At 36.1% G+C, this 14,618-nt stretch overlaps 4 protein-coding genes across 4 annotated transcripts; 3 read left to right on the top strand and 1 right to left on the bottom strand.

The window, feature by feature from the left end:
* The first annotated feature begins 402 nt into the window (after positions 1–402).
* On the top strand, positions 403–2,122 carry LOC105770638 (GATA transcription factor 21). Its single transcript, XM_012591920.2, has 3 exons — positions 403–884; positions 1,012–1,326; positions 1,471–2,122. Exons 1-3 carry the CDS (start codon positions 633–635, stop codon positions 1,807–1,809), a joined length of 906 nt encoding a protein of 301 aa, XP_012447374.1. The 5' UTR covers positions 403–632; the 3' UTR covers positions 1,810–2,122.
* A 5,641-nt stretch (positions 2,123–7,763) lies between these two features.
* LOC105769790 (uncharacterized) lies at positions 7,764–9,744 on the top strand. Its single transcript, XM_012590659.2, has one exon. The coding sequence runs from the start codon at positions 7,961–7,963 to the stop codon at positions 9,425–9,427; it is 1,467 nt and encodes a 488-aa protein (XP_012446113.1). The 5' UTR covers positions 7,764–7,960; the 3' UTR covers positions 9,428–9,744.
* A 1,067-nt stretch (positions 9,745–10,811) lies between these two features.
* LOC105770512 (thioredoxin-like 2-1, chloroplastic) lies at positions 10,812–12,436 on the top strand. Its single transcript, XM_012591736.2, has 4 exons — positions 10,812–11,146; positions 11,366–11,548; positions 11,692–11,856; positions 12,081–12,436. Exons 1-4 carry the CDS (start codon positions 10,934–10,936, stop codon positions 12,123–12,125), a joined length of 606 nt encoding a protein of 201 aa, XP_012447190.1. The 5' UTR covers positions 10,812–10,933; the 3' UTR covers positions 12,126–12,436.
* An 872-nt stretch (positions 12,437–13,308) lies between these two features.
* Positions 13,309–14,546, bottom strand: LOC105770511 (cytidine deaminase 1). The gene has a single exon (XM_012591734.2). It carries the CDS (start codon positions 14,415–14,417, stop codon positions 13,503–13,505), a length of 915 nt encoding a protein of 304 aa, XP_012447188.1. The 5' UTR covers positions 14,418–14,546; the 3' UTR covers positions 13,309–13,502.
* Between the last annotated feature and the right edge of the window lie 72 nt (positions 14,547–14,618).

Raw genomic sequence — 14,618 nt, 5'->3', positions numbered from 1 at the left:
CTGTTTTCTTTCTTTTCTTGTAAGAAACTATATATAAATGGTAAAGTGAAGCAAACCAGTCTATAAATCTGCGTTTTGATAATTTCATCAAGTTGACGTGTTGATGCTAATAAAATTTGGTGCTTAAATCACCAGATTAATTTCAATCATAAATTAACTTTGCAAAAAAGACAAGTATGTGGAGATGAGAAATTTCGATAAGTGTATGATTAATATGTGTGGCTGCAATGAAATCAAGCCTATCTTGTGGTTTTGGAATTATTACAAGTGGGGTTAAATCTGCAGATAGGGTTTCTTTTCTTTTTGAATAAGATGGAGCAGTACACTAGCATAGCATTCAAGATCAAGACTTCACATTTTGCTTTGTACCCTTTTTAACTTGTTCATTTGGGTATCATATTGTTCATGAAGGCACGTGAACCTCTTATTTCCCCTTTTTAAGTGAATTACCACTCGATGGTGTAGGCCCTCTTTTGCCTCTTTTTTATTTTTTTAATTATTAATATTATTATTATTAATCTCTATCATTCATCACCGATCCGATCTCTTCCTTCCTTATTATCTAAAACATAGATCCTCCACCTTTAGTGGACGAAGCCAACACCGTCACTTCGATTGCTCCATCTTTCCCCATGACTTCTAGTAATTGTTATTCATCTCTTTATCCTTTTCCTATTGACCTAAACGAAGATGATCAACACCAACACCACCAGCTTTTCAACTTAATATCTCAACCTTCTTCTTCTTCATCATCATCATCTTCTTCTTCGTCGCCTTCTACTTCACTTACTTGTCCTTTTTCCTTCAGCCCAACTGTTCAACACCAGCAAGCAGCTTTCTATCAGAGCCTACCCCAGCAGTTCCATGATGATCAACAAGATCAGGTATATATATAATCACCACTTCCTGTTTATCTTTCTTTCATAACCTAGGGTTTTCTTTGAGTTACTTTTTAGGGGAAATAATTATTGATTACTTGCATATTTATATATATATGTATATGATATACAGGAAAAAATACATGTTCCACAAGATGGACCATTGAGGAGTGACTGTGAGCTCAGGTTATCTATATGGAAAAAGGAAGAAAGGGTTGAAACTCATCATCAAAGTCATGATTCTGCTAAGTGGATGCCTTCAAAGACGAGGATGATGAGCTCCGATCACACCGATTTATCAAATAGCCCTACACCGAAATCCGAAGATCATCAGGAGCAGAAACAACCATCATCTTCTCCGGACAACAACAACAGCACAATTAGGGTTTGTGCTGATTGCAACACTACTAAGACTCCTCTCTGGAGGAGTGGACCTCGGGGCCCCAAGGTACTTAAATTTCCAGTCTTCTTCTTCTTTTTAATCCAAACCCTTGCTCTAAAGTCAAACGTAAAGAGCACAAAGGCAATTGCCACTCAATTTCTTTTAAAGATATTTCATTGATCTTTTTCACTTTGGTCTATCTGGCTGCAGTCCCTTTGCAACGCCTGTGGAATTCGTCAAAGAAAAGCAAGAAGGGCTGCAGCGGCGGCGGCGGCGGCAGGCATCGTTGTTGCAGCTGAGACACCGCCAAGTATGAAAAGTGAGGTTCAACGTCTTAAGGCGAAGAGATCAATCAACGATGGTTTTCCACATTTGAAGAACAAAAAATGCAAACTTAATTCTCAATCTCAAAGTAGAAAGAAGCTGTGTTTCGAAGATTTAAGGATAATATTGAGCAAGAATTCAGCTTTTCATGGAGTTTTTCCTCAGGACGAGAAAGAGGCCGCGATCCTACTCATGGCCTTATCGTATGGTCTTGTTCATGGTTGAAATTTCTCCCCACCACCTTAGCCTTATATATTGTTGTTTTCTAGGTTTAAATAATTAGTGTTGGGAGTGTAGTAGCTAACTAAGGTCATAAATGTTTGAAACTAGAATTGTCATTGAGTGTGAACAAAAAGTAATTTGTTAAAATAAAGAAAAAGAGATTAGAAAAGCAAAATGCATGTAGAACTTTAGAGCTTTGATTATCAGGTGAATTTGAACAGGTTGGTAACCATAATTATGGAGCTCTTGTTCTTCTACTTCTTATTCTATATATATTATGTCGTGAACTTAATAAAATTCTATGCTTTGATTTGTCTCTTGTTCATTTTCTCGTTTATGGATAAGGGTTTATTAATATTGTTAATGGCATTTTGTTTGAAAACGCCGCCTATTGGAGTCACGTGAACAACAGTGTTTCACCGCTGACATTTGCTTTTCTTTCATTTCAATCTATCATGTTTTATACGTCATAACATATGAATTTTCTTTTTCTTTTTCAGCGGGTAGTTCAGCATTTTAAAATCCTAGGGTTTTCAGTAGAAGTAATTAGCAACTGTTTTTCACTAGTTTTTGGGCTTCTGCATTTTATGATGGTGATGAATCAAAGGGTAGCTAGGGTTTACAGCTTTTATTTTTTATTTTTCTGATCGAAAGTCGCCTAGAAGAATGCAATTTTGTCTTTGACAGTGTCTTTTATTCATGTCTGATTACTAATAGTATCAAGTGTAGTGCCACGACAACAATAATAAATGACTGCATTTGTCCCCCAGATGGAAGATTTTGATTGTTGATATGCTTTTATATGAAAAAATTAGATAAATATTCCACAATTGGTACAACTTTAGTTGTGATATTAGAACACTTATGTGGATATATAATAATAGCAAAGGACAAAGATTTTATTACAAGATTTAAAATTTTTAATTGGTAGGTAGTAGCTACTTAAGTTGTTTCAATGCCCATCACCTAATATAATTTTGTTTTGGTAATAGGAAGCGAATGTAATGACAACACATTAGTTAGAATGTAACAACCATGAAATTATGATTAGTCTCGAGAAACTCTCATAATATTGACGTCTCTTTATATATTTACATTTCATTATAAATTTAGCCATCCAATTAACTCATATTTAACATTATTTACCTAATTAATAACCAAAAGTAGAATATTCAACATTATTCAGCTAATTCCTACAACATCATTACTCAGTTAATAAAGTTTTGATTTTGTTATTAAAATTAAAATTTTAAGTATGAGTATTTAGATTCAGTAAATTATTAATAAACTTAAATTTCGCAACATGTACGAATTATTTAAAATAAATTTTATATATAATTATATTTGCATTCATCTTATACATTGTATAATTTATTTGTTTTATATGTTTGAACTTTAGGTTTAATATTATACGCAATAAATTTTAGGGTGGATTTAGATTTGAACTTTTTTTTAGTAGTGACTAGTCCCCTTACCGTAAGTGCTCTCCAAAAAGATAAATGGTTCGCTATGAAATGTAAGGGTAAGCAAAGCTCAATTCGATTCGATAAATTGGAAGAAAAAAAAATTTCGAGTTATTCGATTCAACTCGAATAAGTAATTCGAGTTTCGAATTCGAGTCGAGTTGAATTTTATAATTCAAATAACATATTGGTGTAAATACCCCTTTGTCCCTGTCAATTTTGAAAATAAGCAAATTAGTCTCTAAACAAAATTATAAAAAATCAAAATAATTTTAAAAATTCAAAATATTTATAGAAATTTAAAAAATTGTATTTAAAATATATAAAAATTTAAAAAATCTAAAAACATACAAAGGAAGTTAGATTTTTAAATTTTCTAAAACAATAATTTTAGGATCTAAATAAGTTAATTAATGATTCAAGTTTATCATACTAAAGTATCTTCTTTTTTTTTTTTGGTAAAATGAGAAACATCAGTTACATAAAGCAACCATTCATTTTATCAACTTGTAATAAATCTAAAAGATCCGTAGGAGCCTCATCAATGATTTGTAAGCTTGATTTCCAACTCAAACTGTTTTTAGCAAGACGATCTGCTACCAAATTTTGATTTCTTGGAATATGCTTTATCCTCCACTCCCCTTCTGAATGCAAAGTACGAAGAGTTCTTTGGAGCACAGTGATCCCTGAATCTTCCAAATCCATATCAGTCAAGATCTGGGCGACTTCAAGATTATCCGTCATAATAGTGATTCGTTTATAGCCCTTATTAAGTAAAATGAGGATCCCATCAAGAATAGCCCAAACTTCAGCTTCGAACGGAGAGCACATACCAAGGAATCCGTTAAAACCCACAAACCAATTTCCATCTCGGTCCCTAGCCACACCTCCTGTTGCAGCATAACCAGAGTTTCTGGCTACAGCTCCATCAGTGAATAAAAACACCCAATTGTCAGCTGAATTGACCATCAAGGAAGAGCCCTGCTTGCTCTTAGAGTGATCTTCATTATGGTAGGAGTAGTGTCGTCCCCAACAGCTAGAGACTTTCACCACTTCAATTGCTGTCTAAGATATATGTTGGAAGATGAACAGATTTCTATTCTTCCATATACGCCAAGCGACTAATCCAAACAGGCATGACCACATGAGACCATAATCCTGCAATCTTTCATGAAAACAAAGGTTAAGAATAAGCCAATCCTGAAAAGAAACAGAAAAAAACCTTTGTTTTAACTGATCAGGAATCACAAGCCGCCACACATCTTGCGCGGAAGGACAATCTCTGAGAACATGCACCAAATCTTCAATGTCATGACCAAAAATAGAACAGGAGCTACAATGATTGATTCCCCTTCTAGCTTGTTCCGAATTTGTAAGAAGTTTTTGTTTGAAAGCAAGACAAAGGAAGACTCTTACTCTCTGAGGACCTCGATATTTCCAAACAATCTTCCAGTAATCCTCCTGGGGATTCCAAGAATTCTCTTTCAAATACCAATAAGCACTAGGAACCGAGAAGACACCAAACGCAGATTGAGTCCAAATAATCCTATCCGATCCAGAGTTAGGGTGAGGAGGAGGAATGCTAACTATTCTATTTATTATAACTTCAGGCACCCAGGCACGGAATAAATCCAAATTCCAGCTACCATCAGGATTGACCATCTCCCTAACACAACAATCCAAATCAAGGTTAGCAAAATGAGGAATTTTTGAAATTAAAGGGCCCATACCTGAAATCCAATGATCTTTCCAACATTGAGCACTAGCACCATCTCCAATAGACCATGCAATATTTTCTCGAAGAAGTGGCCATATCTTAGAAAGTGCCCTCCATAGAAAAGAACATTGGCTTCTGTTGATAGAATCTGGGAATTGATCTTTCCAACCATATTTGGCACGAAGAACACGGACCCAAAGCGCATTACTTTTAGAAACAAGATTAAATCCAATCTTCATAAGAAAAGATGAATTTTGATCTTCCAAATGTCTGAATCCAAGGCCTCCCCGAGACCTTGGTTGGCAAATAGAACTCCAGCCCACCAAAGACATTTTAGGATGCCCATCAGTATTACCCCAAATGAACTGCCTGACCAATCTTTCAATGTCCGCACAAACACCTTTCGGAATCATCAAGGACTGCATGAAATAATTAGGAATAGAAAGAAGCACTGATTGGGCCAAAGTGATTCTACCAGCAATGGATAAATTCCTAGCGTCCCAACTCTGTAATTTCTTCCTCACTTTATCCACAATAAAGCTTAAGGTACTTTTGGAAATCCTTTCGTGTAAAAGAGGAACACCTAAATAAATGCCAAGATTTCGGACTTCTTGAAAACCAAAAAGTTGGTTAATTTGATTACAAATATTATCTTCTGTATCTTTGGAATAGAAAATGTTACTTTTCCTAACACTAATTTTGTGACCTGAGATTTCACAAAATTGAGTTTGAACATTATCCAGAATATTATTTTATTTTGAATTTTTTTCAAATATATATGGTTTCAAATTTATTTGTTCTAACCCGGAATTAGTTATGCTGTAATAATATTTTAATTTGACATGTTTAATTTTTTAATTTAACCCGAATAATTTTACTTGACTCGACCCAACTCAAATTTCATTTTGTTTGACCCAAATTGAAAAATTTTCAAATCAAATTAGGATGATAAAATAGGATTCGTCAACTCGATTTTCTCTAAATTTTTTCACTCAATTAGATCGAACGCTCACCCCTAATGAGATGTGCTCCATTCTCTTGAGTTAGGACCGAGCTCCCGACCACATGGTTAAGGGATGAGGTAAGCAACCACCACATCACACCTCATGGTTTAGATTTGAACTCTTTTGATCATTTGAATTTGTTTTGTTTATACGAATGGTGGAAATATGATCTTATATAATTTTTTTTTATATTTCAAAAATGTAATTTAAAATTTTCTCTTGGAGATATTATTGTTGAGAGGAGTAGCTATGAACTCCCAACATAGACTATAAAATGGACATGAACAATTAAAAAATGTAATTTAATAAATTTTATAATTTAGATTATGTTTTGTAAATCAAATACGGGCTCGTTATTTACTGAATAAACACAAAAGAAAAAGCTTAATTATTATATAAGTATTAAAATAGTTTTTCATAACAAATAGAACAATTAATTTAAACAATATTAAAATGACGAGTGAAACTCTAGTAAAAAAAAAACTCTACAACTTAAAGTAAAAAAAATCCTTCCTTTTGTTGAGCTAAAAACAACTAAGTAAAATTAAATTGTTTCTAATTCATGCATTAATATGTAAGGTAAACTATAACCAAGGTCATTAAATTATTAGCCAAGTTTAGTTCGGTCACTCGATTTTATTTAAGTCATCGGGCTGTTCAAATTGTTGTTGTATGGTTTTCTCTATTCGCATAGTTGCATTAATCGAAAGCTCTTATTCCCCTTCTATTTTACAGTTAAGTTTTTTTTTCACGAAATAGTTTTGAGTGTTATGAATCTGCGAATAAAAATTCAAACAACTTTTTTTACGATCTTCAACACTGTCTGTCAGATTGACTTGGATCTAAGGTATGCTCTTCTACTCATCGATAGGTACTGATACATCGTACCGATTTTCAAATCATCATTTGGAGCTTGCTAGCTTGACTTTAAAAAAAAAAAAGACCTTAATAACTTGTGGCTTAAAAAAAACTTTCAAATAATTTAATGTTCATTTTATGATTTTTTGAATTTAAATGACTAAAATAAAAATGTACTAATAATTTAATAATCTTAGATTTAGTTTACCTGAAAAAATAATACTCCTATCTAATAAAAAATAACAAAATAAAAAAAGGAAAATGTGAGACAAAATAGAACTGGCATTGGTGGGCCAGTTTGGAGGGAGGAAAGGCTACGGCCTTTAAATTAATGAGCGGCAGGCTCATCTATCAACCCTTCTCTTATCTTCTAAGGAATCCCAATAAAAAATGTTCCATGATATAAAAAATAAATATTTTGATTCACTCGAACCATTTTGATGCTTGCATTGAAATTTACCTATTTGAGTAATAACACGTATAGCTCAAGAAAATAAAATTAAAAGAAGAAACGAATTATACAAAATCTAATCATAAATTTACAAAAATATGTTTATATTTTTTAAATCTAATTTTTTATTTTTTATTCATATATAAATACAAACCTTTAACCATTTAAAATATGGTATAAAATAATTAAATTATTTTTTTAATAATGTACCTTTTAGGTTTGAAAACAACAAGCCCACCTTTTTTTTCTTTTGAGCTACTAGGATATTGGAAATTGACGTGATAAACGACAGCGTATTACTGAAACACCGACGATATAGTATTATTAGACCCACGCTGCGTTGCAGCCGCACAGCTGATCTTAAAGTAATGGTGACCGTCTGATCCTTCATGGATTTATTGGAATATTCCCAATAAAGAAACGCGGCAGTGGTTCGTTTGTAAAAGACTGAAGTAGAATTAAAGCCTCTTTGATTTTATCTTCAGGTGGACTCTATTGGCGATTGGTCCAACTCACCTTCCCAACGAAGACTTCTTTGGGCGACTTGCCAACCAACTATCGGTGAAACACCCCCACTTTATCATTATACTTTCTCAAATTTATTGATTTCTCTCGTTCCTTTATGAGGCCTTGATTGTGGAGAAGGAAAAAAAAGAAAGAGATGATGGGTTCCGATTCATTGGCTCAAACAAAGCCGATTCCAATACCGACCCAAGAAGAAGATCCCTCAAGTCAATCTACGGCTCTACTTGCTTTCGACACTGATTCTTCTTTAGACTCGGAGGTAAAATCATCCCCTTCAAACCGCCGCACTTCCATCATCTTCATCGTTTTGATACTCCTCACTTGCATTGCTCTTTCGGCGGCCCTCGCTTTTGCTTTCCTCTTTTATTCTTCTTCTTCTTCTTCTTCTACAGAGAACAAATTCTCTCGTCCTTTGAAGAAACTGGAAAAACCGGTGGTTCTTTTGGTTTCATCCGATGGGTTTCGATTTGGGTACCAATTCAAGACCCCAACACCAAACATCCACCGTTTGATTCAAAACGGGACTGAAGCTGAGATGGGTTTGATTCCTGTTTTCCCTTCTCTTACTTTTCCTAATCATTACTCCATTGTTACTGGTCTTTATCCTGCACATCATGGTATTATAAATAACCATTTTTTGGATCCCAAAACTGGTGAGTTTTTCCATATGGCTAGTCATGAACCCAAGTGGTGGTTAGGTGAGCCACTTTGGGAGACTGTGGTCAATCACGGATTAAAGGCTGCTACCTATTTTTGGCCTGGAAGCGAGGTGAAAAAGGGCTTTTGGGATTGTCCTGAAGAGTTGTGTATGAAATATAATGCTTCTGTTGCTTTTGAGGATAGAGTGGATACTGTTTTAAGTTATTTTGACTTGCCTAGTAGTGAGATCCCTGTGTTCATGACATTGTATTTTGAGGATCCTGATCATCAAGGTCACCATGTTGGACCTGATGATCCCGAGATCACTGAGGCTGTTGCTAGAATCGATAGAATGATTGGGAGGTTGATTGATGGTTTGGAGAAAAGAGGGATTTTTGAGGATGTTACTATAATTATGGTTGGAGACCATGGAATGGTTGGTACATGTGATAAAAAGCTGATTTTCCTTGATGATTTGGCACCTTGGATCGAAATTCCGGCTGAATGGGTTTGGTCTTATAGTCCGTTGCTCGCTATTCATCCACCTCCGGGTCAAGCAGCATCGGATGTTGTAGCAAAGATGAATGAAGGACTGGAATCTGGGAAGATTGAGAATGGCAAGTATTTGAAGGTTTACCTTAAGGAAGAGCTACCTAGTCGGCTACATTATGCCGCAAGTGACCGAATTCCTCCCATAATCGGGCTGATCGAGGAGAGCTTTAAGGTGGAACAGAAAAGGAGTAAGCGAAAAGAGTGTGGAGGATCACATGGATATGACAACGCAATTTTCTCCATGAGGAGCATTTTTATTGGTCATGGTCCTCAATTTGGCAGGGGGAAGAAAGTGCCGTCTTTTGAGAATGTTGAGATATATAACTTGGTAACTTCAATTCTCAGTATACATGGTGCTCCCAACAATGGGTCTTCAGCATTTCCTGTATCTATTCTTTTACCTAGACAGTAAAAATTATGTCCTATACATGTTTTGAGTGATCTTAGCTGCTGAAGTATATGCAGTACAATTTAGCAAGATGATAACTGCAAAAGCCAGATGATTATCCGTTTATCGGCGAGTTCATACATAACGAGACGGTGCAGAAGAAGGATGTTTAGTGAAATAGGATCCATTCAGATGTTTGTACTTTACATCTCTTGTTCCTTGACTCCAATTTTTTCTTGTATCTGAGCTGTACCATGTCATCTGAAACTCATCTTACCATTTTGGTTCTATTATGATGTTTTAAAATTATAGAAAAATACAGTACATTGGCCAAGAGCAAATTATTCTAGCATTTATCTATGCTGCTGTCCCCCACCTTAGATATTAAAACATAGATGTTTCTATTAAATACATGCTTTGTCTTGTCTGCAGAGAAAATGTTATGGGCTAATTTGCATCATAAGATTCATATAGCTTCTTTGTGAAATAAAAAATCAACTATTTATTATAACAATAATAGTAGGATTTAAAGCAGGGTTGAAAGCGAGAGGGATCTGCTGGTGCCTAACTTTTTATTTTCCCAGCAAACGCTGTTGACAACATTGCACAAACTGGCAACTCCCGACCAGAGGCGTAGCTAGGGGTGGCAGGTCCCCACCATGGAAGTTTTTAAAAAAAATTAAAAATGATAAAAATTACGATTTAATTTCGATTTTTTTTTAAAAAAAAATTGACTTCGGTCCCTGTTCTGGACGTACACGTGTACCTTGGAGAACAAAAACCCAGAATTTTTTTTTGTCACGTTTAAAAGCAAAAAGATACTTGCGCAATTAATTCTGGCCTCACAAAGCGTTGAATCTTTCCTGAATCTTCCAAAGAAAAGTAGTGTTCCACGCGTTCCAATAACTGGTTTCGTCGATGCTTTGCAAATTATGTGTTCAAAGATGTCCATTTCAGGTTTAAGAGACTCTAAATTGGTTTGTTTTTATAGTTTTTACAAAAGTGAACTTTGAATGTTCATGGGATGGAGGAGAAAGAAACAATTTTTGGTTGATCAATTTTGGTAGGTCGGATGATAAATAAATGACAAGCCTTTGCTGGTCTTGCTTTTGGCAGTTTCTGTTTATCAGAGGGGAATTTCCATCCTACTATTCCGCTTTTACACTTCAGAATCTTCTCCCTTCAGTTCTCAAATGGAAAAATTGATAAATTTAGAACTTTTTTTGGAAAAACAAAATTTTCGTTGCCATAACATTTTTGATCCCAAGAATAAAACTGTAAAAGAATTGTAAATTAGCCTAATTTCTTAATTTGTCTTATAATTGGGTAACCGGCTAACAGGTCCAAGATTCCGAAACAAACAAAATTTTAGAAGATGTTTTTCTCTTTGCCTTTTCGTGTATGTGTATCAAAGTTTGACCTTCCACTTTCTCCAACTCCAATCCTTTTTTACTTTCGCCTATATAAATCAATACTTAAATCCCACCAAAAGTATACCAATATCTCTCGAATCTCTAGAGACTAGAGTAGATGGCAGATGCTATTAGATTGTCGGCGTCCTCGTTTCATTGTTCATCGTTTCTCACTTCCTCCTATGCATCCACCACCTTGAACTCTCCACAAGCGGCTTTTTCTCTTTCACCCAAATTTAATTTTGATAGGAAAATCTGTAATCTTTCTTCTTCTTTTGCCGGCGTTTCTCCTCTTCCTTTGACTTCCACTAAGCATTTGCTGTCTTTCAAGGTAATGGGGTTTGCATTTTCTATTCTTGGTTTTTAAATTTTATTAGTTATATTATGAAATTATGATTACCCATTTGTTTATGCAGTTTTGTGTGAAAACTGATGCTCCGATTCATTTGAACTTTGTATTTGTAGTATGAAAACCCCGTTGGTTTTATATCTTTTGGTCACTTGTTTTATATGTAGAAACAATTGAGATGGACAAGTTATTGTTTTGCAGGTGCATGCAGCTATGACTGAAACAAGCAAACCCAAATGGTGGGAGAAAAATGCAGGGCCGAATATGATTGACATTCACTCTACTCAAGAATTTACGACTGCCTTAAATGAAGCTGGAGATAGATTAGTTATTGTTGAGTTTTATGGAACTTGGTGTGCTTCTTGCAGAGCTTTATTTCCCAAGGTAAATTCATGTCTTTCTTGCTTTACAATATTTCATATTTTCTCTAATATCTCAAGTATTTATGTTTTGCCCCTTTTGAAGTAGCCTATGTTGTTTCTGAATGAGTGAGTTCTTATGATGTTGCCTTGTTATGAATATGGCAGCTCTGCAAAACTGCCCAAGAACACCCTGAAATTTTGTTCCTCAAAGTCGATTTTGATGAGAATAAGGCTATGTGTAAAAGTTTGAATGTTAAGGTGCTTCCTTATTTCCATTTCTACCGTGGGGCGCATGGACAACTCGAATCATTTTCGTGTTCGCTTGTCAAGGTATGCCTTTTAACCCTTCTGTGCCTATCGACTATCGGTTCACTACTAGAATCTTAACTTTCTTGAAACACATTAGAAGTAAAATGGTCCGGAACTGGCATGGATAGATGATCGACTTTCTTATGCAACTACATCAATTATCAGAGAACATCCTACGTAAACTTATTACCTGCTCAATCTTCATCGTCTTAACTATATCTGCTTCGTTTCCATATCATCTGCAGTTTAAAAAACTTAAGGATGCTATTGAACTGCACAGACAACCGTGAGACAACGCTAGTCCATTTAAGGGAGTTGGAGACTTGAATACTGAATCTGTATCAGCTCCGTTCGAAAAGCCTGCAGCATCAAACTAAACACGTACGTGTTTCGTTACATAGTATGCTGATTGCCATGATATTTGCCTCTGCAGTATCAAAATATTTCTGTATGTTCCATTTTTATAAGTAGAAAAGAATATACTAGGTAGAAATTCTTAGCTAGCTGCATTCTTTTTCAGTCTTATTCTGCCCCTTATACATGTAATGTAACCTCGAAATTCAATTGGAAATCAGATTCACATGTCTCTGTTGGATTAGTATTTGTTTTTGGTACAGGGGTGTAGGCTACCCAACTTGTTTTATTTATATATACACAGCAAAAACGGACGCCTGGATCTGATCTTTCACGAATTAGGAGTGTTATTAAATCTACTTAAAATCTGAAAGTTTACCGTGCTGGCTGGCACTTGCCTGACAGCAATGAAACCTAGCAAGGAGATCAAATATAATAAATTATATAAAAAAGAGAGGGAAGAATTGCTGTGAAGATATGTGGCTAACTTTGAAGGAAAACTAAAATGCTTTTTGTTCTCTTCTAGTTGGCTTTGCCTTTCTGGTGTGAACCCTCAATTTATTGTTGGAAGAGTTTGTACTTTCTCTACCCTTTTTTTTTGCTCCTCTCCCTTCATTAAGAGCAACAATATTCAGACAAAGCCAAACATAAGAATCGGCACTTTTGGTGGTTAAGAACTATCAACTTTGTTTCTGATCCATCATTATATTCACAATTTCAACATTGCCATTTAATTCAACCACACTCTGCAGTATCTTGTACAAATATCCCACTTTCTGATTACAAAATTCTAGACCATGGATGTTTGATGGGCCATTAACAACAGTTTCCAACTACATGCATGTCGTCACAGATTGAAAAACTGTCTCAAAAGAAGATGAAAATGGTGAATTTCATCCACCAACCACAAAACACAAAATTAAACTACAGCTGGAAAATGGACCCCTTTCCACTTCCATACAATGATATCAAGTCCACTCCAAAAGAACAGAGGAATCTTTGCCCCATCCTTGAACTTTTAAAAGGATCATCAATCATATCAGCTTAGCTGCCTCTCATTTTCGTTTTTCATTTATTAAAAGCTCAAGCATCTCATCCAAATCCATGAACACGACAAAAGATAAAACAGAAACAATAATTTGAAGTTGCAGCAGATATTACAATGCATCTTCACAAAAGATTAAAACTTCTTATTAAATGGCTGATTCCATTTTCATGGTTGGACTTGGTTTCCTAAACCGATTCCGTTTCTTCTTCGTCAATAATCCATATCATGCTTAGATATAGCTTACATTATTAAGAACTGAAATCTTTTAACAAGTTTTTGTACAATGGAACACTTTGAACTCACACTTTGGCGAAATGCACTGCAAAAGCAGCCTTGAAGTATGTTCTTGTTTAATAACAGCATCCGCTTTCTCCACAAGAACCGCCCCAACAATCCTCTCGTACCCGCCTCCGCCACCGCCAGCCACGTAAGCGACGAGCGCCGCCTGAGCCGGTGGCAAACTCGGATTATAAGCTGCTGATTCCATGTAAGACCCTTTGTATATCTTCCCTTCAACATCCAGCAACGCCATCCCAGATGGACAGCCGCTGTAAGGCGCGTGTGACATATTGGCCGCATCAACAGCCGCATGTTTTAAATCATCGACACCGTTGATTTTGCCGTTGCATAAATCGTTGCAAAAGGACAAGCCGTTTCGATGAGGCTCGAGGAGAAGAGGAACGTCTTTTTCTAGCAAATCGTCTGGGCCGAACCTGTGAGGTAAGAAATGGGACAACGGAGTAAATTCTTGGTCTTTATCATTACAATTATTGTTTATTTTGTTTTCTTTTTCGTCCTCGGACGAAGTTATGAGGATCTTGACATCGGAGGCGCCACGGAGCTCTTGGAGGAATTGGCGGCAATGGCCGCAAGGGGCGGCGGAAACAGCCAGGTATCTAAGACGTGGTTCCGCATTGAGGGAAAGGTTGGTGATGAGGAATTGCTCGGCGTGGACGGACTGGTTGAGGGGGAGACCCGGGAATTCAAGATTGACCCCGAAAAAGATCCGACCAGAGGGTCCCATTCCGACGGCTCCGACGTGGTAGTTCGAGATTGGCGGGCGAGCCAAGGTCTGGGCGGATTTGACCAACGACGGGAGGAGTTGGAGCACGGTTTGGCCCGATTGTTTGGCCATTTGTTCGGCTTCGGCGGACTCGATCACGAATCTGGGTCGATCCATTTTGAGAGACACGTTAACGGGGTAACCCGTTTACAGAGAGGGCGGACCGGTTTGGGTGACTTAGGGATGAGAACGATGAGAGGTCGTCAGAATGAGGAAGAAGGGGAGGGAAGGGAAGCCGTGAGTGGAGGTTATTTATAGTTGAATTGGCTTATGGTTGTCATGAAAACAGTAATTAATTGTTTACTACAGTACTTTAAA

Source organism: Gossypium raimondii, chromosome 5 (assembly GCF_025698545.1).
Source record: "Gossypium raimondii isolate GPD5lz chromosome 5, ASM2569854v1, whole genome shotgun sequence".
In the NCBI taxonomy this organism is placed as follows: domain Eukaryota; kingdom Viridiplantae; phylum Streptophyta; class Magnoliopsida; order Malvales; family Malvaceae; genus Gossypium; species Gossypium raimondii.
This window is presented reverse-complemented; position numbering and strand designations above follow the sequence as displayed.

What these genes read in the sequence shown, in the direction of transcription:
- LOC105770512 (XM_012591736.2), top strand. Translation starts at nt 10,934, where the DNA reads ATGGCAGATGCTATTAGATTGTCGGCGTCCTCGTTTCATTGTTCATCG. An exon ending in AGCATTTGCTGTCTTTCAAG is followed by an intron (nt 11,147 to 11,365) that starts GTAATGGGGTTT and finishes ATTGTTTTGCAG; the next exon opens with GTGCATGCAGCTATGACTGA. An exon ending in GCAGAGCTTTATTTCCCAAG is followed by an intron (nt 11,549 to 11,691) that starts GTAAATTCATGT and finishes TGAATATGGCAG; the next exon opens with CTCTGCAAAACTGCCCAAGA.
- LOC105770511 (XM_012591734.2), bottom strand. Translation starts at nt 14,417, where the DNA reads ATGGATCGACCCAGATTCGTGATCGAGTCCGCCGAAGCCGAACAAATG.
- LOC105770638 (XM_012591920.2), top strand. Translation starts at nt 633, where the DNA reads ATGACTTCTAGTAATTGTTATTCATCTCTTTATCCTTTTCCTATTGAC. An exon ending in ATGATGATCAACAAGATCAG is followed by an intron (nt 885 to 1,011) that starts GTATATATATAA and finishes TATGATATACAG; the next exon opens with GAAAAAATACATGTTCCACA. An exon ending in GTGGACCTCGGGGCCCCAAG is followed by an intron (nt 1,327 to 1,470) that starts GTACTTAAATTT and finishes ATCTGGCTGCAG; the next exon opens with TCCCTTTGCAACGCCTGTGG.
- LOC105769790 (XM_012590659.2), top strand. Translation starts at nt 7,961, where the DNA reads ATGATGGGTTCCGATTCATTGGCTCAAACAAAGCCGATTCCAATACCG.